The sequence below is a fragment of the Aquila chrysaetos genome, chromosome 2, assembly GCF_900496995.4.
Source record: "Aquila chrysaetos chrysaetos chromosome 2, bAquChr1.4, whole genome shotgun sequence".
NCBI lineage: Eukaryota > Metazoa > Chordata > Aves > Accipitriformes > Accipitridae > Aquila > Aquila chrysaetos.
The window spans coordinates 78,312,972-78,336,459 of record NC_044005.1 but is presented as its reverse complement, the minus strand read 5'-3'; the positions used below and the strand labels follow the sequence as shown (position 1 = coordinate 78,336,459).

Here is a 23,488-nt window from a genome sequence, read left to right as displayed (position 1 = left end):
AGGTGCCAGCAGATAGTACCCAATATCTAACAGCTTTTGGATCAAGAATGACTACTGAAATATGGGTTTTTATGAATTCTACTTGGCTTCTGGTTGCTATTTACATCAACTCTTATCACGCATACATGGGCTTCACAACAGAACTTTCTAAGATCCCTGTGTACAAAACCATGAAGTGTTGAAATCAGCAAGGGAAGAAAGATCGCTTCAGTCTGGAACTTATTGATAGCAGTGGTTCACCCAAAGACTAGGGACAACAGGCTACGGAGATACCTATTTCCAAACGCTGACAAGGATGTTTGGCTCTCTGTAAGACAGATGCAGTTGCAAATTGAACAGGAAAGAGAAAGGATAGAGTGGCACAATGCTCTCCAGGCTTGTGACTTGGAATACATTACTGCAGATCAGTGCTACTGGCAAAGCTGCAGCCATTTTAAGCCTGCCCCAGAAAACTCACTCCAGCCTCTATGCAACTGAAATAAAAAAATTAATCAGGGATACAAGCGGACACTCATCTCAAAACAGGAAAGCTAAAAAGCAATCACAGGATGAGATAATTGCTAGCACAGCTTTTTAGACTTTAAGGTATTTGCACAGGGCATTAAACTAACCCTAGGATTTTTAAAAAAGCTCCAGTATCCATAGGATACTGTCATCTGCCAGTTAGATGGACAGTAACCTCCTGGCTGTAGCCTGAATCTCACTGGGTCTGTTTACAGCATCTACGTTCTGCTCTTATCCTAGAGGTCCAGACCCTTTATACAGTAAATGAGGAAAATCAGGCATCTTTGGTGGGAGACTGTCAGCACTGCAACAAATACTAGTTATTTTCCTTCCAGATTTGCTTCCTCGGGTACCTTCAATCTCCCTCTGGAGAAGTCTAAAGTATGAATCATTACCAATCTAATAATGCTTTATGTCAATACTTACAGACTAGAAACATACGTTCCTGATCTCAGCATTAAAAAAAACCCAAAACAACAAAACAAACACAAAAAAAAATACCTCAGCAACAACGAAGACTTAGAAATGTGTTTGTAAGTACCTGGGCAGCTTTTTAAAACTGCCAAAAACAACTGCAAGCCCTATCTAGCCACCCTATGATGTATACTGGGAGCATATCAGGGGCAAAATTCCTCTGTGCAACTAAAGACATCTACAGCAGTGATACCTATGTCTGACTAACAGTCCTGTAACTCTTTGATTGTCAGTGGAAAAGTAAGAGGAACTTCACAAGTGCAATTCATTTAATACTGAAATAGCTGCCTCAAGTAAGAAGGATGAAACACAGTGTAGAACTGGATATTTCTATAACAAAGATGTCTGAAGTTCAGTGAGTGAACTCCACCCTCTGTAGCCTCCTATAAGCAAATGAAGATAAGGAACATTTGGGGGTTTATACACTGTCTTCACTGACATTTATTCAGCAAAGTAAGATATCTTCTGCAGGTATGTGAGATCCCCAGGGCCCAGTTCTTCCCTCTTAACAAAATACTAGAAGAGGTACTTATATCCTGCAATTGTGCGTATATGCATAGGTGTCTCAATAGCTGCATTAGCCTGTGCATTTCTATAGCAGGTCCTAAGACATATGTAAAAGGTATTGCATCTACTGTAGACCAGGGCTGAAGTTCCAAAGCTCTTCAGTGACCAGAGACCCTGAGTTAGAGCTTCAGATCTGGCTGCGTCAATGATTTGCAATATGATTTAGGCCTTTAAATCATTCAAACTCCAAAAAAAAGGAAATATTTACGCCAGCAATCTTATTTCAGTCCCTTAAGTAACACTGTCAAGAGTTTTCCTATATATTTTATGAGCTACAAGTCATTAACGGGATCCTAGAGCACCACTTTCAAGCAGTTAACAGATCTACATAGAAAACAAGAAACCAGACATTAATTCATGTAAAAACTGAAAACAATGCTCCAATTATTGTATTTACTCCTGATGTCAAACTGCAGTCTGTATGTATGAGTGCATTTCTTACCCGGTCACCCTTACCACCAGGTAGGCCTGGAGAACCTGGCAGTCCAGGAAGTCCAATATCACCTTGGGGACCCTGTGAAAATAAGTCAAGGATGTAAACTTACCCAATCTGTTTTAGAATGAACAACTAAGGGTCATACCCTGACAAGCAGATTGGGCAGAATCTTTTTCCCAGAACAGTACTAACTTGATGAAAGAGGATTATCTGATGAAAATAGAGCTGATCCAAAATAGAGCCCTTTAAACAGCGTCTTATTATGATTTTATTGCTGACAAACACATCAGAAATGGCTTACAGGGCTTTCCACCCTCCAAGTCCCTCGACGACAGTCTGGTTTGCTTGAAAATACTTCCTAAGATCTTGCACTTTGTGATTTGCACATTCCTCTGTAACAGCAGGCTCTTTCAGCCAAAACATCCCCAGCTAATGCTTCTGACTGTTACTGTGTAAATACTGCTGGAGCACTGGTAAAAGGTGGCATTCATAATGTGCTCCATTCATTAGTTTCACATAGCTGTTAGCAGAAAGCCAGTCTTTCACTGCTCGCACTCCCCAAGTACATGCAGCCCACACAGGAGTGTGAGACCCAACTTCACGCATCACAGGATTTATGTTTTTTTTTTTAAATAGAAGAAAAAGGCCCACACATCTCCATATACTTTAAAATAGCATTTTCTAATATTAGCACAGTCACAGAGGACTGAAAAAGAAACTCAACAATCACTTGTTTCAATGTTATTTTCAGTTCCCTCCATGGATAAATGGGTAAGTGTACTTCCAGATGATACCATAGCTCCTTGAAAGTAAACATGAGCACTGCATATGGAAATAAACTGCTTACCCATTTTCCTGGTAGACCTGGAGGACCCGCAGGACCTGGCTCCCCTCTGCTACCCTTATAGGAAATAGAAGGACATAATTACTTCCTGAAATATTTCCTGTGAACAGGGAATAAAGTAAGATTTTTGTTTTTCTTAATATTTAGTGAATTACACTACTTAGCAGTTGGCTTTAATGAAGACTTCTGTTTATTGGTACAACAATACCATGCATTAAAAACAGTGAAACTTCCTGAGAAATGTAAACATTTTTAGTTAACAATGGCATACAATACTTAGTTGGCATTAAATGATTCAACTAATTCATTCTGCTGAGTGATTATGCACAATCAAGTCCCCTTCATGGGATAACACCGGGGAGTTACCTGTCACAAACACATTTACTTCACCAAGACAACTCTGACGCACATGCTTAGCTTTAGGCTTTTACTTAGTTTCATCAACTGAACTACCACAACACCACATACTTAAGAGCCCATGATCCCACATGGACAATGAACAAATGTGAAAAATGTGTGCAGAAGTCATGCTTAACAAACTCCTTTAGGTTAAAAAAAAAGTCTAGGCTGTTATACAGAAGGATAACCTTTAAAAATCCCCATTCATAATAGTGCTAAGTATAAATATGCTTTTTACTGGATTTTTACTTTATATCTTCAGTTATGTTTATCCATTCAGATCATCATATTCACATTAGTGTTATAATTCCATCTCTTAATGCATCTATTTGAATATATACTCTGAGTAAACCTGACAGTCAGATTTTCAAAGATTTTAAACAATTTTCAAACTCAAGTACCTTTCTCAAAAGGGTTTTGTCTCTTATGATTAAACCTTTCAGAGCAGCTCAATAAGTTTTATACATTTACCCTGACCTGTACAGATAAATTCAAACACTGTCCCAACACAAGCCTAAGTCTCACTTGAGACACTTTTCTTACTTCCACTATGCGAAAGGGGTACTTGCTATAAAAGCATGATATAGCATTTAAGACCATAAAATATAAAAAATTGAAGTTATTAATTAGATATGTAAGTATATAACCTGTTATATATAACTTAGAAAATTTTGGATAAAAGCAGATCTAAGCATTCTAGTCCTGTATACAACAGATAATCTTAAATATAGATATTTTCTTCATAATAAGAAAAATATTGTGAAATATTGTGACATACTGAACAATAAAAGGAGATGGCAGACATGGCCTTTTATGCCAGGTCAAAAATGCAATGACAACTTCTCACACAAGCTTAGGAAAACTAACTCTACAATTCAAGAAATAATTAGACATCCTGGAGAGATCAGAGAACCAAACATGAAAAGACTTTTCCATTCATTTCCTTCAACATGGTGTTAAAATCACTATCCTTTTAAAGCACTCTGTATAATTTCTAGAAGCTTTTTTATGTATAAAAAAATAAAAAAAAAAAAGAAAAAAGCCCCCCCAAATCACCTTCATTTTACAACCCAGAAGATGCATTAACCTTTTTGAAAATCTGTTCCTTAAGCACATAATTCTGTACTACATCTCTGACCTGGAATACTACTACATTTCTGATGCAGGAAAGAGAAGGATTAAAATTATGATCAGTATTAGAAACTTGTCTCCTCATATATGTCATAATATTCATGTCTGATTGCTATACAGCTATAAAACAAAAGTAATGTCACCTTCCCTAGAGTTAAAATCATATAATAAACCTCTTAAGCACATCAAAGGTTCTACTGGTCATACAGAATGCAAGAAAAATCTATCATCTTGTTTTAAATGAAAAAAAATCTTTTGTCACATATACACTACAGGCACTATTTCAAACACCAATGCTTTTCTAAGGTGGTAAAAAAGCAGGTTAGTATACAGAAGACTGGAATACAAAAGGGTAGTATTTCCGATAAACATTGACCTTATGTCTGTAAGGACATATTACTTCAGACTAAGGGCCACCACTGCAAGATCTGCAGGAGTGTTGTTTTAGCTAGTAAGAGGGGAAATGTAACTCAAAGTACAATCAGGGATCCCATTGGCCCATGGCATAACCTAAAAGACTGTAAAGCTTCCTCCAAGTTATACCTGAAATGGCCCTGAGATAGGATTTACATTGAGCTAACTACTTTTGGTTCCCTTCATAGGGGATGAAGGAAAAAAGGCATCTTGAAATGTCCTCATGTAAACATTTAAATACATCACAAGTCATGTCCTAGAAGCATCTATGTTTTCCCCACAGCCTATAAGAGGGTTTCTGTAATAACTGGTTCAGGTGCTGACATCTGTACTTGGTCAGATGAAACATTCCTCTGTGCTACTCCTAGGCAATAATCAGAAGAGAAGGTGGTTTGGCCATGTCCTCATCCTACCTTTCTTACACACCGGCCCTATATATAACACAGTCCACAGTTGCTGGCCACTCACAAATCAATGGGCATCTTGCACTGGGTTTAACAAAAAAAGACCAGAATCTGTATGTTTTATGCACTTTTGACACACTTCAAAGTTCCTACTTTTCCTAGAAGTGGAATGCTTGAAAAGGGTAAGTAGCTACTCTAGTTCAGAGTGAGTTGGGACAGACTGGCTTGCACCCGTGATGGTAAACTTTCCTGGTCTACAATGAAGGGAGGCAGCATGCAGACTGTCACTGCAAATGGCCCCTCAAGTATTCCAAAACTTGGCCACTGTCTAGAGATTGTTTCAGTCAATGATGTTGGACAGTGTGGACCAAAAGCATGTCCAGGACTGCGCCAATACTTTAACAGTATAGATAATTGATTTCTGTTAAGTATACTATTGCTTAGCATGCGAGTACTGCTGAGGATAGGGTCATTTTCCCAAAAGACAGCAAGGCACATGTGAAATGGTAGGGTGTGAAAGGGTAGTACAGCACCACAGTACTGAACAATACCAGGATGCAGCCCTTCCACAGCTGATGTGCTAGACTGTGGTTACAACAAAATCTACCTTCCCTTTGTTCCAAGGCAGGATTGCTGTATGACTCAATACATTTAAATGAAGATTTAATGTCTCTCTCACAGTTCTGTTAGATTTATATTTAGCCTTTGAAAGTAACATATGTAAGGGGACATAAAAGGATTTACAGTAGACCTTCCTTTAGGTTTTCTGGGATGGTTTTCATCATCACTGAAATGCTGAAGACTTGATTCTTTTGTAGAATTCCCACAAGCAGTTACAGAATGCATTCTCATGCAAAAACAGTTTCTTTCACTGGTTTATTGATTTCCTGTTCATCAATTAAGTGGAACAATAATAAGAATGAGAATACGCCCCAGGTAATTTGCATCTCACTTAGTTGCCCGCATAATCGAAACACTGATTAGAATCTCTTGACAGGTAATTCACAGTGTATACTGTAAAAAAAACCTCTCCTCTACTTAAGAATTTTGGTTTTATAATATACGTCATACCAATTTTAGTATATTCAATAGCAGTGCCATATAGAAATAAACCTGCAGAATAAAAAAGAATAAACAAAGTACATTTTGGAATGAACTTTTTCAAACTTAGTATTCCAAAGTCTTTTGCAAAATGTAACCCATTTATCAATTATATGCTTGTGAGACTTTAACTTATCATAGTTTTTTTTCATCCAAAATCTCAGAGGAATTAGTAATTTAAGTTCAAGGATTTATCCATGGAAGCATCAACAGGACTCCTCCTTTGACCTTCAGTACAGTACTAAAAAGCACACAAAAATATAAACTATTATTTGCTAGAAGAGTAAATAGCACCCAAAAATATAAACTATTATTTGCTAGAAGAGTAAATATACAGCAAACTTTCTCTGAGATTTTAAATGCACCTTTGCACCTTTCTCAGAGTAATAATGAAATTTTACTGCTCAGGGTAGTGATAAGAGATAGATGTAGCATGAAATGTACCTTCCTCCTAACTGTGTCATGCTTTGGGCACAAGCAGCAGCCCAATAGCTGCCATTCTCTTCAAGGGTGATACTGTGGCCAAGTATAAAAGACACAGACCTTTCATACTGGATGTATCTGTAGCGTTAACTGAAGTCTAGGACAGCTTTAGTACACTAACTCCATAACAAGTCCATTTTTTACCCAGGTTAGTGTCTACACTGCTTAGAAGCCAACATTGGGATATCTGCTGACATCCACAGGTCTAGCACGCCCAAAAGTCAAAGGAAGCTGTTGTTGGAGGTGGAGGGGTAAAGAGTGAGGTAGCAGACAGGAATCTGACCACGCAGTTTGGAAAGAGAGGGGTGGATAGTATGAGAACTGAAGAGGCTTGGAAATACTAATCAGGTTTGGCTGGGATATGTAGTCTGTGAGTGACAGAGGAGAAAGTGCTACCCTGTAAAAACCATGCTGCAGAATTGTGCAAGCACAGAAAGTTTAGTCACATCCATGTAGAGGCTTAGGTTTACTGGATAAAAAGCATACCTGGCAGGATGGAAATACACCTTGTTCTTTTGACTCAGCTATAGACTGTGCAATGCTAACCCTGTATTTAAAGCTGTATCTTAAATGTAAACTACAACTCGCAACTTGTGGAACACCTCTGAAATTATATATACAAAACATGTCCACTAATACCTAAACATATCTTATAAACTGAGGCAAGGACATTTCATCCTGCCATGCTACCAATACTACTACATCATTACCAACCACAGAAAATGACCCATTATTTCAGTTGGAGTCATGTAAAAAGAATATGATAGAAAAGCTAGATTTTAGTTATAATTGTTAGGGTAACCAAAGATACATTTCAGGGTAGGTAAGACAAAAATATCTTTAAAGACTCAGAAAATTATTTAGCTGAAAATAATTTAAGATGCTGAAAACAGTATTCTCATCTAACTTTAAGCTGACATTTTAGTACCAAACCCAAGGTACTCTCCAGGCTCCCTCTTTATAATGAGCAGAGAGACAAAAGCACCTCCAGAGCGCAAGTCAGCCCAACCAACCAGGGCCGCTTAGAAATCTCTCAGAGGGGGCTATGGTATCAAATCTTAGGCAGCTAGATACTTAACCTCTGCTGCTAATGTTAGGAAAACACATATTGCATCCTAAATCCTTAACAACATATATATGCTGGCCTGCATACACAATGAGTTTGCTCAATTTGCTAGGCAAGTATTGAACTTTAAGTTAAATGGTTACTTAAATGTTCCAAACTCTCTTTTCACTGCAAAACCACAGGATGGGATATGTGTTCTCCAAATGCTAGCAATTTAAAGGTTAAATAGCTGAAGAAAGACAGGGATGAAAAAAGCAGGAGCAGGGGTCAGTATTTTCTGCAGACACAATATGAAAAATTAAATCTTACTAAATCTCAGCAAATATGAAAGAAAATGGTTAAGCAGCTTAGGGAGCATGGCTAAATTCCACTGATTAGGAATGACACTGCTGTTTGAGAATTGCTTCCTTTGGGCCACCTGCCATGATGACTGGCTTACAAAGGTTTAAATCACAAATGAGTTTGGTAATTACTTGGATTGGCTAGCATAACATGAAGCAAACATAAGGTTAACCAACAAAACAATTAGAATGGAATGGAGAATATGTTTGATTTAGAAACAAAAGACAAAATTTCCATGTTGCTCCAGTTGTTTTTCTGTTTTACTGAACAGATGGAATAGTAAACAAAATAAACAAAAGTAAAACTTTTTTTTTCCCACTCAGGTGCCAACTTAAGTTTTCTAAGGAAAAGCAATGATAGACTGAAATGGTACTTTTGAAATAATTTTCTCCTAGGGATATTTGTCAGCAGTGAGGTAAAAGTCTCCCAACACATGAGTTTGCGTATTTTTAATTAGAGCCAGTTATCTTGTTTTCAACCATTTAGTATCTTCCCTGTGAAACTGCAGATCTTTACAGACTTGCAAAAGGCCAAAATTTGAATCTGGTCCTTAGTAACAATACTGTTCCAATTACATTCTAAAACTTGTTTAATAATGAAAATAACATTGAAATAAAATGGTTTATGCCAGAAGATACTATAGGCTATTTGGTAACCAGGATAGAAGTATTAATTTGTCCCACAGAGTCACTGATGATTGATTAGTAAAGCTCCATTGTGTAACTCCTCAAAAAATTACACACTAGTTGAAGTGAAGATTTTCTCTCAAAAAGATGTCTTTTGCAAATAGCTAAAGCTGAAAAGTAAGGCAATTTTTTCATGTAACACAAATGTAGGCATGTTGTTTTTCCCTAGCGCAGATACCAGCCTGCTGGCCATATCAGCAGAGTCAGCCTTGTTATCCCCCCCAACCCTTCACTGGAGGTCCCTTCCTCTACAGTTCTGGCCCTCCTGGGGCTACTAGCCATGCTGTCTTTCCCCAGTAGTGATGGGAAGAACAGGCATAAGTGAAATGGGAAAGTGAAGAGGATCTCTCATGTGGCTGCTGCCATGCAGCAACACATTAAGGGACTGAAGTTCTCTGCATTCTGCAAAACATCAAGGATTTTTCCAACTCCAAGGAAGAAGCCCAGCCCCTCTTGACTTCTACTGAGTGTTCTATACCAAGAGTGAAATGGAACAAAGGGTAAAGGAGAAAGAAAAGAACTGAGGTGAGTGCTAAAGAGGATAATTCAAAATAGGACGGAAAAGGACAAGAAAAATACCTGAATAGCAACTATAAAATCCTCAGGCTTTGAAAGTGTTTGCTTCTAAAACTTTGCTCAAAAACTATCAAATAGTAAAGTTGTGAGAAAATTTCAAAATCTGAAAAAAATACAAAAATATACACAAGAAAAATCCTCTTTAGAGCAATTATAAAAGCTTTTCTCAACTTATCTTCAAAATTTCTAGTTTTAGAAGTTTGAAATCACAGCATGTAGAAATATTTAACTGGAAGGTTTTTGGTTGTTTTTTTTAAATGTAGGGACAGAGTCCTAAAAGCGGAGGCTCAAATATATCTAGTACATGTACCTGCAGCAGAAGTAAGAGAAAAAAACTCTTTATTCTGCCCTGAAAATAAACACAAACTCAACTTGGAGCAAAGCTCCCTGAGGTTCAATAACCCGACCCTGTGTCCTTCCTGAACAAAAAATCCTGATCATTCCAGTTTCTTGTGTAGAAGCAATGTTTTTTCCAGTGCTCCCAAAAAGAAAACAGAAAGCCATTCCAGGCATATGCTGCCTGTAGTCTTGAGCAGAAGGAAGCTAAACGTAGTTATTATTCAAGACTCTTTATAGCTTTCAAGGAACTATAGATGAGAAGTAGATTACTGTTTAATGTTCTACATGCAAACTTACTTTATTATCAATAATTTACTTCCTTTCTCCATTTTGTTTTGACCAAAATTTTTTTCTTTCTATGCTTTTGGTCTAATGTTCACATGTTTTCCAAAATGAGTGCACTTTGTAAAGACAGAGAAAATAGAGGCAAGATATCCAGGTGTCTTGCTGGTCTCTAGAGTGATAAACAGAAAAACCATTGTATTTAATCTGCATTAAGTATTTCTGTCCAACTACAGGGTTATTAATAATTAACCTTGCATGTCAACTCCTGTTCTATGGACTGCTGATTTTGTAAATTCATGTTCACATTGAGAGGATTAAAAGCATAGTTTAGCAGATTACAGTGCATTATCAGAGTGGGCAATTACTTTGGTCTGATTCAATTATAATTCTTATTCCCGTTACAAATATACAAAATATCAGCTCAAGAAGAACAGGGCTGAAAACTTTTTCTAGTGCACCCAACACTTTTAAACACAAACAACAACAACAAAAATGTTTATAAATTGGATATATGGGAGGCTGAAGATACCTGTATTCCATCCTAGTAAGTGTATGCTCATATAATCCCCCTTATGTATCATTCATAGGCAGCTGTGGACACAGCACTCATACAAAGAGTCAGTCTAAAATAAACGCGATGTCATGAATTAATGCATTTAGCACATGATAACGCAAACCACAGAAGAAAACAGAAGAAAATGAAATCTGCTACTTGGCTGACTGCTGCTGTGTAAGTTAATTCAGAGAAGATATTCCTGACCTGTGAAATACCCCTACAAATATATCCCTATCTGTAACTCTCTAAGCCCTGTATGAGGATAACCCTACAACTCCATAAGTAAAACTGTTATGTCACTGTATGATAGCAAAAGCTCAGAAAAGTCCAGGAAAGTATCCCTAGGGTATCAGTGGCAAGAGAGAAGCTTGCAAAAGCAATTGGTTACAGAGCCTGGAGCCTTGTCAATGCCATCAGACTGAATTTTGGTATATGACAATTTTCTTCAAATCACTGACCCTCTCATCCCTCACAGAAGGATTAACAGCAAAGGGAAATTAGATCAGCCTTATGTAACTTCAATCCATGCCAGGTCCACTCTAGAGAGAATCAGAAATCTGTACCCAGCAGACTCTCTAGTACCCCAAGCATGCCTCAGGAACAGTTGTCCTTTGTCTTCAACACTGAGCCTTAGCAAATGCCATCAGTTCACTTTCCTTAGCACATTTATTTCCTGCAGCGAGCTACCTACCCAGCAATAATTTCTCCAGTCTTCCAAATCTTTCCAGTGTTAAGGAAAATCTCCAGTGAAAGAAACTACAATATCAGTGTTTCCAAGTAGAGATAAATGCTATACTTCACATCACTATAGCTACAGGACTTTGGTTCCAGCTTTTAGTCACAAACCACCCTCATTGCCTCTGTTTGGGCTTTGACTCAGCATATTAAAAAACAAAGACCAGAAGAATACAAACAAAGGTTTAAAATTTAATTTATCACCAAAGCCAGAAACAGTCATATGTGCTTCTGGATTTCTCTGTGTAATGATGCACATCCACCTGGTACAGAAGGGAGTTAAAGAACACCTAGTATTTACCTTAAAAATTAGCACTTGTGCTGAATAATATTTTTACCTCATTGTTAGCTTCAGCAACCATAACTTGAGACACTGCAATATTACATATGCTCAGTAAGAAATTTATTCAATACTTACTGGTGGTCCTCGGGGTCCTGTTGGACCTGCTTCTCCCTCTGGTCCCTGTTCACCCTGGTTTGGGGATAGGAAGAATGCAACAAATTTGAAAAGTGATTTTTTGCACAATGCAAAACTTAATTTTTCTTCATCTTTTGAAAAAGATTAATGATCTTACCGGTTTACCAGAATTTCCCATCAAACCTGGCACCCCAGGGGGACCTCTATTACCCTGTTGGACAAAAGATGAAAAATATTACCCAAGCCAATAGTATACTGTTCCATTTTAAAATAAAAAAATAAGGAAATCAAAAAGGTTTAAAAAAAAAAATCAGCCTGTATTCATTTTTAACTTCCACCCTTATTTTGGTTTTTGTTTAACTTTCACCTAACTCCTCCTATTTAATTTTTCAAAAGCCAGGTTTCAGTTCTTTTGTTCTTTACTTACTGACAAATCCCAAATAGACTTGATTGCTGCTCTCAAATCACAGAAGGATAATATCATTCCATGTAATTTCAGAAGAAATTCATGTCTCAACCTAGTTTTCTTTTTCAATTATTTAAAACTAAACTCAAACATTATTGTCTGAAACATTCCATAGTCTCAACCATACAATACTTTTTTAAACTTAATTGGAATTGATGCTGCAATTTGGTAGTATGTAAATAGAGATGACAACCTTTGTGATTCAACCAACTTACAGCAGCTATAAATATTATCCTTATTATGGGATCCCTCATTTCAAACTGTACTGAGGTACCCATGTCACATGCCTCCTCTAGCAATGACTTCCACACATTTAAAAGGAAATGGCCTTTTTTAGGTATCATTTAATGCCTAGAATCATGAAAACCACATCGTGTAGCAAAAGAATCATGAAAAAGCACAGGACTGGAGTTGATAAAAGAATATATTTAATTCTTTCAGCCAAAGGCTTGTCTCTTACCAGAAGGGAAAGTTAATATAATTTCAATGAATGCTTTAGAACTTGATAAGCACAAGCACAAATACAGTATTGTAAGAAAGTCAATACTCAAGATGATTTACCTTTGGGCCAGGAATGCCTTTCACACCTGGAGAGCCTGGTAAACCCTGAAAGAAACAACATTTGCAGTGTTTATTTGTTGTTAAGGGGATTGGAAACGGTGTTAAAAAACATCTTTCTCATGTTAAAGGATTTCTAGTCCTTTTACTTGATATTGAAGCACTTTTATCCAATAACGGACCAAGCTTGAATTCTTTCTATTCACAAAGTAACAGATAAGGAGTATTATCCCTGCTTCATAAATTGGCAAAGGAGCATGGAAAAGTGAGGAGTTGTGGCTTTTTCTAGCTTAAGACTAGAAACAGATTCTCGGTCCCAGTATTCTGAGACTGGAGGTAGAGAGTTTAACAGATATTTTTTGTATACATTTCATCCCCTCCTCACTTCTGTGCAACAGCTCATAGCAAGTATGCTTTTACCAAATTTTCTTCCAAGCTTAAGAACTCACTTCGTATTACAAATTTACTTCCGGTTCTGTTTTAATACAGCTCCTTCACTATATCCTCACAGCAATTACTCCTATAGCATAGTATTTCAAAGAAGTTTCTATTTAAGCTTTTGACAGTTGGCACATTTTCAAACTTACTCAGTTAATATGCGAGGATTACCTTCTAAAAAAGTCCATAAAGCACTACTGATTCCCTGTAACTTCACCACAGGGGATACACTAGAAAACTCCCCCCCTGCCCCGCAGAAAGAAGCATAAGCGTGATGCATTCCAGATGTTCTGAGCCAGCAGAATATCAAAAGGAGATGATTGTTCATCTAAGGTATGTTAGACTAGCAGGTTGGCTCTTCCAGCTCACCCTGGGAATAGGTTTGGCCCTAGTCAATACAATGAGACCAGCTCTAATTGTGGGGTCACACCATAATATCCACAGAATCTCAGATATAAGAAACCCTAAAAGAATTACAAAATATTTGTGGCCAGTATGCAAGACCAAGTTCCTCACTACAGTACCATAAGGAGATTTAGGCTTTTGTGCAAAAGTTTTGGATACACATAGCAGAATTTCCCCTTGCGTTACACGTATTCTTCCTGGGCCTTCTGCTTAGGTTTTCACTTACATTACTCCAACATCAACATCAAACTAACCTATATATGGCCTTTCTGTGGTTTGAACTGAGCCTAACCTTCAAAGGTAAAATACCAGATACTTACTGGCAGTCCCTGAAGCCCTGCATCACCTGGAGCTCCAGGTTTTCCTGGTTCACCCTGAAAAACATTTTAAGTTGTAATTTACGCAAATCAAAGAAAACGGAAAATTTTATTTCTGGAACACAGAGCTTGAGTACTTTTGGATCTGTAGCATGGGAAAGTTCATTCAACTACCTTAATGATGCACATGAAGCCACGGGCAGCAGCACAATAAAAAGCCACAAATGAGTGAACAAATCTAGGGCACTACCAAAGCTCAGATATATGCCAACTGTGCCTTACTTTTGCTCCAGGCATTCCAGGGATCCCTTCCCGGCCATCGACTCCTGGTAAGCCCTTGAAAGAAAATAAAAGGAAAAAAAAATAATTAATGTGGTGTTGGAGTTATTTCACCCAAGCAGTCTGATACACAAATTAGCATGACATGAAGCAAATGAAGAAATGAAATATACATACAGACTCTCCTTTAGGCCCAGGGAGACCATTTATTCCTCTTGTACCTTGAGGGCCCTAAGAATAATAACAATTTTAAAAAATGAAAATAAACACATTGAAATGACAGATGCAAAGAATGTCAACACATACTCATTCAGATATGCATTACTTTGAGAGTACCAATTATGCTGTATGTTTATATAAGTAACCAACGTTTGCAAGTCAACAGGAGTTGAAATTTGTCTGTACTCACTCTTTCTCCCTTCGGACCTGCCTCTCCCAATGGACCTCTCTGTCCTTGATCCCCCTACAGGAAAAAAAAAAAAAGATTACTTTAGCAATAAAACCAGAATAAACTTACTTGTATTTATTATCTGAAACCTCCAGTAAATCAACAACAGTACAATTCATACTTGGTTAAAACAGACATCTTAAACTCATACTATATTTAAAAATGCAGTTACTTAAAACTGCAGCTGACAGCTACATTTTAAAAAACACAGCTGAAGCCATCCCTTAGGAATCCAGGAGTGTCTAAGCAAAGGATGTTGCACTCACTTCTTCAACCCATACAGTTACTGGCTATTCCAAGCATAAATTCCAGCTGCGAGGGCAGGGAGTGGGTAAGAATTAAAAAACAAACAAAGAAAACACCACCAAATAAAACAAAACCCAAAAAAAACCCACCACAAACAAAAGGGCACAAACTGCCCCGTACAGGTTTTGTTCTAATGAATGAATATTTTCCAGTTTAAAACCTGAAAAATTCCAAGCCACCCTAATGCACAGTAGCACTCAGAATGACGAGGTAACAATAACATACTAAGAGGCTAAAATGTGTTCATCTACCCCATAATTCCTTGGGGACAGTAAGAGATTCTGGACTTGACATCACTGTCATATCATTTGTTCACCTGTGGGGAATCAATAGAATTGGATTAATCAGAGGCTTTTCTGATTCACAGCCACAAAGTTTCAGGACTTAGTATCTAACTGGGTAGACCCTGGGAAGTGTTTGGGTAACACACACTCTACTTACAGGTGCACCAGGAAGACCTTGGGGCCCAGGCTCACCATCAAGCCCACGAGCTCCCTACAAAACAAGTAGATAACACAAGACATTAAAATTAAGTGCTGAAACACTAACAACTTATGGTCCCTCCTGGTTTGCTGGGAGTTGCAAATCCTCTACAGCTGAGGTTTTTTTAAAGCTCTAATTTAAAAAAAAACCAAACAAAAACAAAAACAAACAAACAAACAAAAAAAAAACCCAAAAAACCCCCCATGAAGGAACCTTGGCAAACTTTTTTTTTTAAATATACCTTGGTTTTTTGTGGAGTTATGAAAGCCAATATTTTTTAACTATGAAAAAATGTCATTCAAAAAATGACATTCAGTTCATTCTCTAAAAAATCATATCAGACAGCAAGGAGGTAGACCTTTTCATGCTACTTCAGAAACTGTGTGTGTCTTCCTTAATAATACTATATCCTTTACCACACAATAGAAGAGCATCAAAATGTGAAGAGAAATCATCAAGTGCAGTACAGCTATTTTTATCACCTATGTTTCAAGGAAATTATGTAGTTGCTACCCTCTAAGTAATTTTAAATGGAGAGAAAAAAACAATGTTTTCAAAAAAGATTTCCAAAGAATAAGGAACTCCTTTGTCAAACAGACATGGTAAATATTTCAAATAGATAAACCAGCACAAAAATGTAGGCAAATAACTATGAAGAATTGAAAGATAGAAAGAAGGTCAGAAAAGCAAAGTAAGATAGTAACAGCTTAGCAAATGTGTCCAAGAGGTTAGGAAGGAACACTCATGAGAAGATTCATGATCAGGACAAATTTGATGTTGTTTCTGAACATAGACAATCATAGAATAAGGTTTCTGTGATTTCATTTCTGGAGAAGGAGACAATGGCATGATTGCTACATTTTACTCCTTCCAGAAACTTTAACCATATAGATTTAGCAAGATCATAAGAATAGAAATGTAAGTCAGTTTTGAAATAACAGTTAGATACACTTTGATGAACAGCAGGAAAATTACCCAGCAAAGTCAGAGCCCATATAAACATGAATCCCACTGGCAGCAATTTAAGACACAAAAGATGCAAGAGACAGAAAGAATGGAAAAAGAACAAACTCTCAATAAAAAATCCTGACAAAAATTGGGACAGTGGAAGCAAAAGGCTTCAGGAAGATGCAAATCACAGGAGGGAATACTTAATAAATTTTACCTTTAAATAAAACATGCCATAGTTTATGACTGCTATAAACTTGCTGTCTTGCTAACTACATACTTGCACATATGCCAAACTATTATAAATCCAAGGACCAGAGGGAAAGGTGTGAAGAGTACGTGTACTTCATTAATCAGAAGGACCAAGCTTCCCTCCTTCCTAACCAGAAGTAGAGTAGCTCTAGCAATACAGCTGGTGGGGAGAGAAAATGCAGGGGAAAAAAAAAAGGAGAAATTTAAATAAGCTTTAAAAACATTCAGGGTTGTACATTTTTTTATCCAGGCCATTTTATGGAAAGAAACGTTAATACTCACTTTGGTACCTTTAGGTCCCATTATACCAGTTATACCTCTGATACCTAGAATGCCCTGAAAATGAAAAGTATATTCAAATTATGCTTAAATCTTTTCATCAGAACTGTCCTAGTTTTCAGATGGAAGACTCAGAGTTCTACATGCTTTCTTTATGCTTATTTTACTATTTTCTTAGTATAGTATAAAAGGAGAAGCCCAGCTACATCTGTATTAGAATATTTAATTTATATGGTAATTTGATATTTTACTAGTTTAAGACTTTTTAAAATAATAACAAAACTATCAACTTGAATGCTACAACCACAAATACGCCTTAAGGACTGAAAATCACACTGATTTCTCTTCTTGATTACCACAGAGTTGAAGCATTCTCCCTGTGCAGCTTGTGTGAGAGGAACACATGAAGGCCAGATTTGCAAAAGTGCTAAGTTGTCTTAAGTGGGGTATAGGACAGATGCAGGAGAAAGATACCATCAGACTTTATAGAACCCTAGAGGTAGACAAAATTGGGCAAGGTTTCTGAGAATAGAAGTGCTAGGTTTATATGCCTGCCACACCCGAGAGGCTGGACTGTGTAGACATCCCAGTGCAGCAGGATGTATCATCATAACTATCATCACTTCACTTCAAAATACAGTCTCATGGCAAAGTTGGCTTTAATTTTTTCTCTTCCTGAGAGACTGAAACTACATGGCATGTCTCCTCTCTGCAGAGACACCAAAGCCTCAGTCATAACACGTTTGTCCTGCAACAAGAAGAATGCACTACAACTGTGTTACAAGAAGAATGCACTATAACTGTGTTAATGAAACAGCTACAGGCAATTCAATGCAGCATAGGCAAACCTACTCCTTGACCACACTCTAGATGGGTAGCCCTTTTACTTGCTCCTAACAAAGTTAGATGGAATCTTGCACAGAACATATAAAGCTTTGTCAGCCCAAAGGTGAGAAAAATCACAATAATGCAACAGTGACTACAGCAGCCCAACAAGTGAGAGACCCACAGTCTAATCCTTGTTCCAAGATGAGAGATGGAAGTAGGCACATTGCGGTACCCACTACTTTCTATCAAAAGCAACACCTCTCCCAGAGGTGGCTATCTTATGCAAGTCTTCTTGTCAATGCATTACATAAAACTGTTGGATGCTGCTGTGGAGACCAGATTCCTAATCCCTTCTATGGATCTGAGCCTTACATTCATTTCTGTAAGAAACATACAAGAAAATACAACACAGTATACAGCCTCTCCATCTGTGCCTCTAACACATTGCCTAGCCCCTTTTCCATACGTTGTCTATCTGACATCACTTTCTGCATATTATGAATCCTACATTTTAATAAGAAACAGCGAAGTGAAATGAGTAATGCATTTAAAAAAAAAGGGGGGGGGGGGGGGGGGAGGAAAGTCAATCTCTAATTGGTTTTTAATTCTACTGTGTTATTTCACAGTGACTGAAGAACTTTACCAAACCAAGTTAAATGTTGTTTTATGTTCATAGAGAATTCTGTAATTTAGGTTTTGGATATCATGTGCATCAAGGTAAGCTCCTGTATAATATCACATCTGGACACCACTAGCATTAAAGAAATAGTTTCACACCTCAGGACAAAAAAGCCTAAGACTCCATCAGAATATAAACTATAGAAATTAAATGTGTTATGTGTATGCCTATTTCTCTTACTTAGAATGACCCCTTTATTCTTTTCCCTATTGCCTGTTCAGCTGTGGTAACCATAAGAAGAGCTCCTCACAAGGAAACAAGCTGAGGCGGTATGTGCCAGAACAGAGAAGTCAAGTGAAGCAGGACAAGAAAATAATACAAAAATCATAGGTGTGATTGAAGGATGCTTCTTTGGCATGCAAAAAGGCAAAAAACTCAAGAAAAAAAGATTAAAAAAAAAAATAAAAAAAGAAAAATCTGTTCTTCAGTGGCTGCTACTTCATCTTCAAGTCTTACCTAAGCCTGAATTTCACAGTTAACCATGTTTTAAACAAACACTAGCTTTGCAAGGATGAAGTCAGCATTATCAAAATTATGGAAAGGAAGGCCAAGGAAAAAAAAAAAAAAACCAAACCAAACCAAAAAAAAACCCCAACTACTTGCACAATCTAAGCACAACACAAAATTTAGGACATGAAATACTTTTTAAAATAAGCCTTTCCATACAACTATTTAGAGCTCTGTGCCAAGTGATAATGTAGCTTTTTGGAGGGACTTAAATAATTCTACTTTCACTCACAGACAATATGGCAGAATAAAGAGAAAGGTGTGTGGAGTTTTTATAATATCTGTTTTCCTACAATAAGAAAGAATAAAAAAAGATATGACATAATAAAGCAAATGGGTAACATTATTTAAGAGGAAATACTTTACTGGAGGGCCTTGAGCTCCCACTTCACCACTGGGTCCTTGGTCCCCTTCTTCACCCTGGGAAAGCAAAAGGAATACATCTGTAGCTAATCCACACCATGCATATTGCTCTCTCATCGTAGGAGGTATATTTACTACTTATTGTTTTCTGTCACCATGTCCTGCTTGAAGGAAATCCAAATGAAGTCACACTACTTCCTCAGAACGTAGACAGATACTCATTTAGGTTCACATTCCATTCAACTATTAGTCAAAAGGGTAATTTCAAAGCAACCCCAGTATAAAGAAGAATATAATGATACTTTATTCTTAATCTGTCATTCCTTTGTTTCTTGACATTAATCTCTCTAGTTTTCTTGTTCTTTTAGACTAAAAGTGTAATGAAGGTATACTCATACATGTGAACGGACTGGATATGCTAGTAGCCCTGCATCACAATACCACATTGCGCTTCAGAATCTTTTGAAAATTAAAATGGAAAAATGCCTTATCTGGTCAAACCTCTCTCATACAATGATAGTGCATGCTAATGGAACGACAGTACTTACTGCCAGTTTAATTTGCAAAAAGGGATTTTGGAGCATAAGACAACTGCTCAACATTCAGGAAAAAAATAGGCAAGCTGTTTCTAATAAATTAATATTCCTTTCAATATGCTTAGGAATAGAGAGCAGGGCTTTTTCAAAAAACTTTTCTCTGATGCTTTTCCTCCACCATTGAAGCATGGACCAAGGCTCTGCAAATCTTCTGAACTTTTCTTACAAATATTTCAATATTAAACAAGGTTAATTTAAATGAAACACCTTAAAAGAGTTCACATTTCAGTCTTCAAGCTGAATCGGACTTGGCCTCTTTACTATAGTTATAATCTTTCTTTGCCTATGAACTTGCACTGTGTCCTTTCCCTCTCAAATACATTTTTCCCTCTCATTCTTCCTGTTACTACTACTCATCTGTGCCACAAAACAATTTACTTGGAAAATCCACAGAGTTCTTCTGATTTAAATGTTTGGAAGTTTTCCAATTAATAAATTTTACTTCAATTTTTGCCATGAATTCTATAATAATTATAATTAAATCAAATGATCAAAATAAAAAGCAAGAGGAGTATGACTGCTGTATCATAATAAATACAAAGTACAAGTGAATAAAGAATAGAGATATACCTTTGGTTACTCTGGAGCATTATGATATGTAGTATCTCTTCATGTATTCTGGTAAAACAATTAATAGTTCTAACAAAATATAATACTGTTTTTGATGAAGAGGCTAAACTACTATGAGCTTGCTAAAAACAACAGCAATTTCTCCTCTTTTTTTCTTTTTTTACCTTATAACCTTGTTTTCCGGGTTCACCAGACTCTCCTTTTGAACCTTTCTGTCCCTAAAAGAAATGTAAAAACCATAATAAATAAATAATTAAGAGATTATTCAAAATTAAAATACTGAGTTTTGCGAAACACATGCAGACTCCTCAGAACTATCTTGCTGTTCCCTCTGCAATCCCCATTCACCACTGCTTCCTCACCTATCCAGTTAACACCACATATTAAGTACCATGTTCAAAAAGATCTGCTCCTGGATCTAACAAGGCTGTATTTCTAGACAGGTTAGTATTTTTTCTTATGTTACCCCATAACAATTTCCTCAGGCCAACAGTATTCCTAGAAACCAGCAAAGAATACATTAAAAAAAAAAAATCTTAGCTAAAATGAGACTCAGAAAGCGTTCATTTCAATTTAGTATATTACAGGTCTCCCAGGAAGAGAGAAAGAAGGAAAAAAGACTATTTGGGAGAATATTTAGAGTTTCTGGAGTCAGACTACAAATGGTGCAGAAAGTGAACAAAGCAATCCTTCACATACTCTAATCTTTTCAGGACCACACATAAATTTTACCATGAAGATTACAGCAGTAGTAAGAGATTTCAGCAAGAGGTTATTTTGGCAGTCAAGAGTTGAAATAACCCTAAACATCCACACTGATGCAATGTTTTTTGAAATTAACAATAAACTGCCCTTCTGTCAAGCTAGCAATTACCCTCCCTAGTGCTTTGAGACAGTATCTCTGTAAGGAATGCTTGAACAAACAGATTCTCTTACCTTCATTCCCATTAAGCCAGCATGTCCTGGGCGGCCAGGTGGACAAGCATTGGGACACTGGAAAAGCATCCACATAGTTACTACCACATAGGTTGAATATGGTTGTCTGAGATTACTTTAAAAGGAAAAAAAAAAAAAAAAAAAAAGAAAACTATCTTACCAACGGGTCACCATCTTGCAGGCCAATTGTTCCCTAAATTAGATGAAATTAATCAAAGTCACTAAAAGAGAAATAACCAGACCTGACTCATTAGACAATATAGGCATCAGACAAAACAGAAAATACTACTATCTGAAGCTGGAATCAGAGGTATAATCAACCAAAGGATCTCCGACATGAAAAGCACCTAAACTGTAGGACTTTATTGTAGGATTGCAGGTACCTGCAAAATCCTGTCCTCTAACTTAGATCAACTTTTTTGCAGAACAAAATATTTCTATTGGTTTTTAAGCTACCTAATGCATATTTTCTATTAAATATAGAGCAAATATATCCAAACCTCATGAATTTCCAACAGAACCCAAGACAATTTCTGTAATAAGGATAACTTTTACTTTTCCAACTTACTACCATTCAGCAAAAGATTCAGATCTTTACAGAGAAAATAATCTTCCCACAACACAAGTATTGGTAGACAAGTGAGATGTCTGGCAGTTAATGGAATTGCAATAAACTAAGAGATCAGTGTACAAGATGGACTCAGTCGGGGGAAGACCATTCCAGATATTAAATCAAATACTTGATGGAAGCTAATGGGAGGCTTATGAGACAAAACAGGGAGAAATGTGATTTCACAGCAGCAGCTGGATTCTCTACAGCCCAGTGGGAGAGAGCACACTGTTTCAGAGAGAAGCACAGGGGAGTTTAAGGAATGAGCTGGTCTCCTTTTATACAGAAGGATTTTAAAAAAGCTGAGGGTATGTTTGGGTCCATAATGTCATCAACTGGAGTGGGATGGTGGCACTTCAGAAATCTAAAAAGGACAAAACTGTCAAGGAATAGAAGCAGCATATGCCATTACTGAGAATTTGTTTTTACTTGTTTCCTAAATACTCTTCTCCACTTTGCCATTCACATTTTTTACAATGCCTCTGACAAATCTCTGGCAACTTTCATGAAAACAAGAAACATGGCATAAATAAAGCATATGGATTTAGGGTCTGTCCAGCAGAGGAACAGTACAGCTTTTAAAAAGTTGTTAGTATGACACATTTCCCAGCAGTTTGCATTTCACAGCACCCAGCCTCTGATGTGTCTGCCAAGCGCTCCGTTTTATCTCTCGGGGCAGGTAAATAGCCACAAGACAAAGGCATAACACACATCCCTCCTCCCAAGAGGCTCAGAGAAGATAACCATTCCCCTAGAGAGGCAAAGCACTGGTATAAAGCTTTCTACTATCCCTTGCAAGTAGTCAGCCCAGTTGCAAGAAAGACATTAGAACTTAACCCACCTGGAGGCATATATTTCTGGCTCATGAGCCAAATATTAAATTTTTCTCCTCCTAACAGAGAGGTCTACCTCTGCTGAAGTCCTACCGGTGAGGCCCAAGAAAGACTACATTTACAGTAATACTATAATTCACAGGGAAGTTTAAAACCTGTAAAAGTTACAGTTTTCAGACCATTTGCAGAAATGGGAAGACATCATGACAGAAGTTTTCACAGTTTGCATTTCAAACTATCTTTTATAACCATAAAGACTAGAAACTTGCTTTCTAAATGGAAGTTCAAATGTTGATATGATTAAATGAGTTGTTTCTCAGGCTTTGAACACAAGCCTCTACACATTATGAACTAATGTAGCCTGCTGAAATCCTGAAGTCAGTATTGAGCTGTAGGACTTGAGGAGAAGTTTTGTTCAAGCAGCAACAATACATAATTCATACATTAGCACATATTAAAGGCAATCACTTACCCGAGGACCTGGTGGTCCTGGTGGCCCTGGTGGCCCTCTTTTTCCTGGATCTCCCTAAAAAAGGGTAAAATAATTTTGTTGAGTCATAGTAAAAATGACAACCACCAGTTACATATTCATACCACACCACAACAGTGAGAAATTAAGTAAATACA

General features: G+C 37.1%; 1 protein-coding gene across 1 annotated transcript in view; it reads right to left on the bottom strand.

Annotated features, from left to right (window-relative positions):
• The window catches only part of COL9A1 (collagen type IX alpha 1 chain), a 70,591-nt gene that overhangs the window by 14,944 nt on the left and 32,159 nt on the right, over positions 1-23,488 (bottom strand). Inside the window, exons 15-30 of the mRNA XM_030007473.2 lie at positions 23,334-23,387; positions 21,579-21,611; positions 21,419-21,475; positions 20,647-20,700; positions 19,320-19,373; positions 16,943-16,996; positions 15,419-15,472; positions 14,633-14,686; positions 14,401-14,454; positions 14,227-14,280; positions 13,948-14,001; positions 12,788-12,832; positions 11,918-11,971; positions 11,761-11,814; positions 2,829-2,882; positions 1,988-2,059 (exon numbers count right to left, since the gene is read on the bottom strand). Coding sequence (XP_029863333.1) covers positions 1,988-2,059; positions 2,829-2,882; positions 11,761-11,814; positions 11,918-11,971; positions 12,788-12,832; positions 13,948-14,001; positions 14,227-14,280; positions 14,401-14,454; positions 14,633-14,686; positions 15,419-15,472; positions 16,943-16,996; positions 19,320-19,373; positions 20,647-20,700; positions 21,419-21,475; positions 21,579-21,611; positions 23,334-23,387 — 855 coding nt within the window. The remainder of the gene's footprint in view (positions 1-1,987; positions 2,060-2,828; positions 2,883-11,760; positions 11,815-11,917; positions 11,972-12,787; positions 12,833-13,947; positions 14,002-14,226; positions 14,281-14,400; positions 14,455-14,632; positions 14,687-15,418; positions 15,473-16,942; positions 16,997-19,319; positions 19,374-20,646; positions 20,701-21,418; positions 21,476-21,578; positions 21,612-23,333; positions 23,388-23,488) is intronic.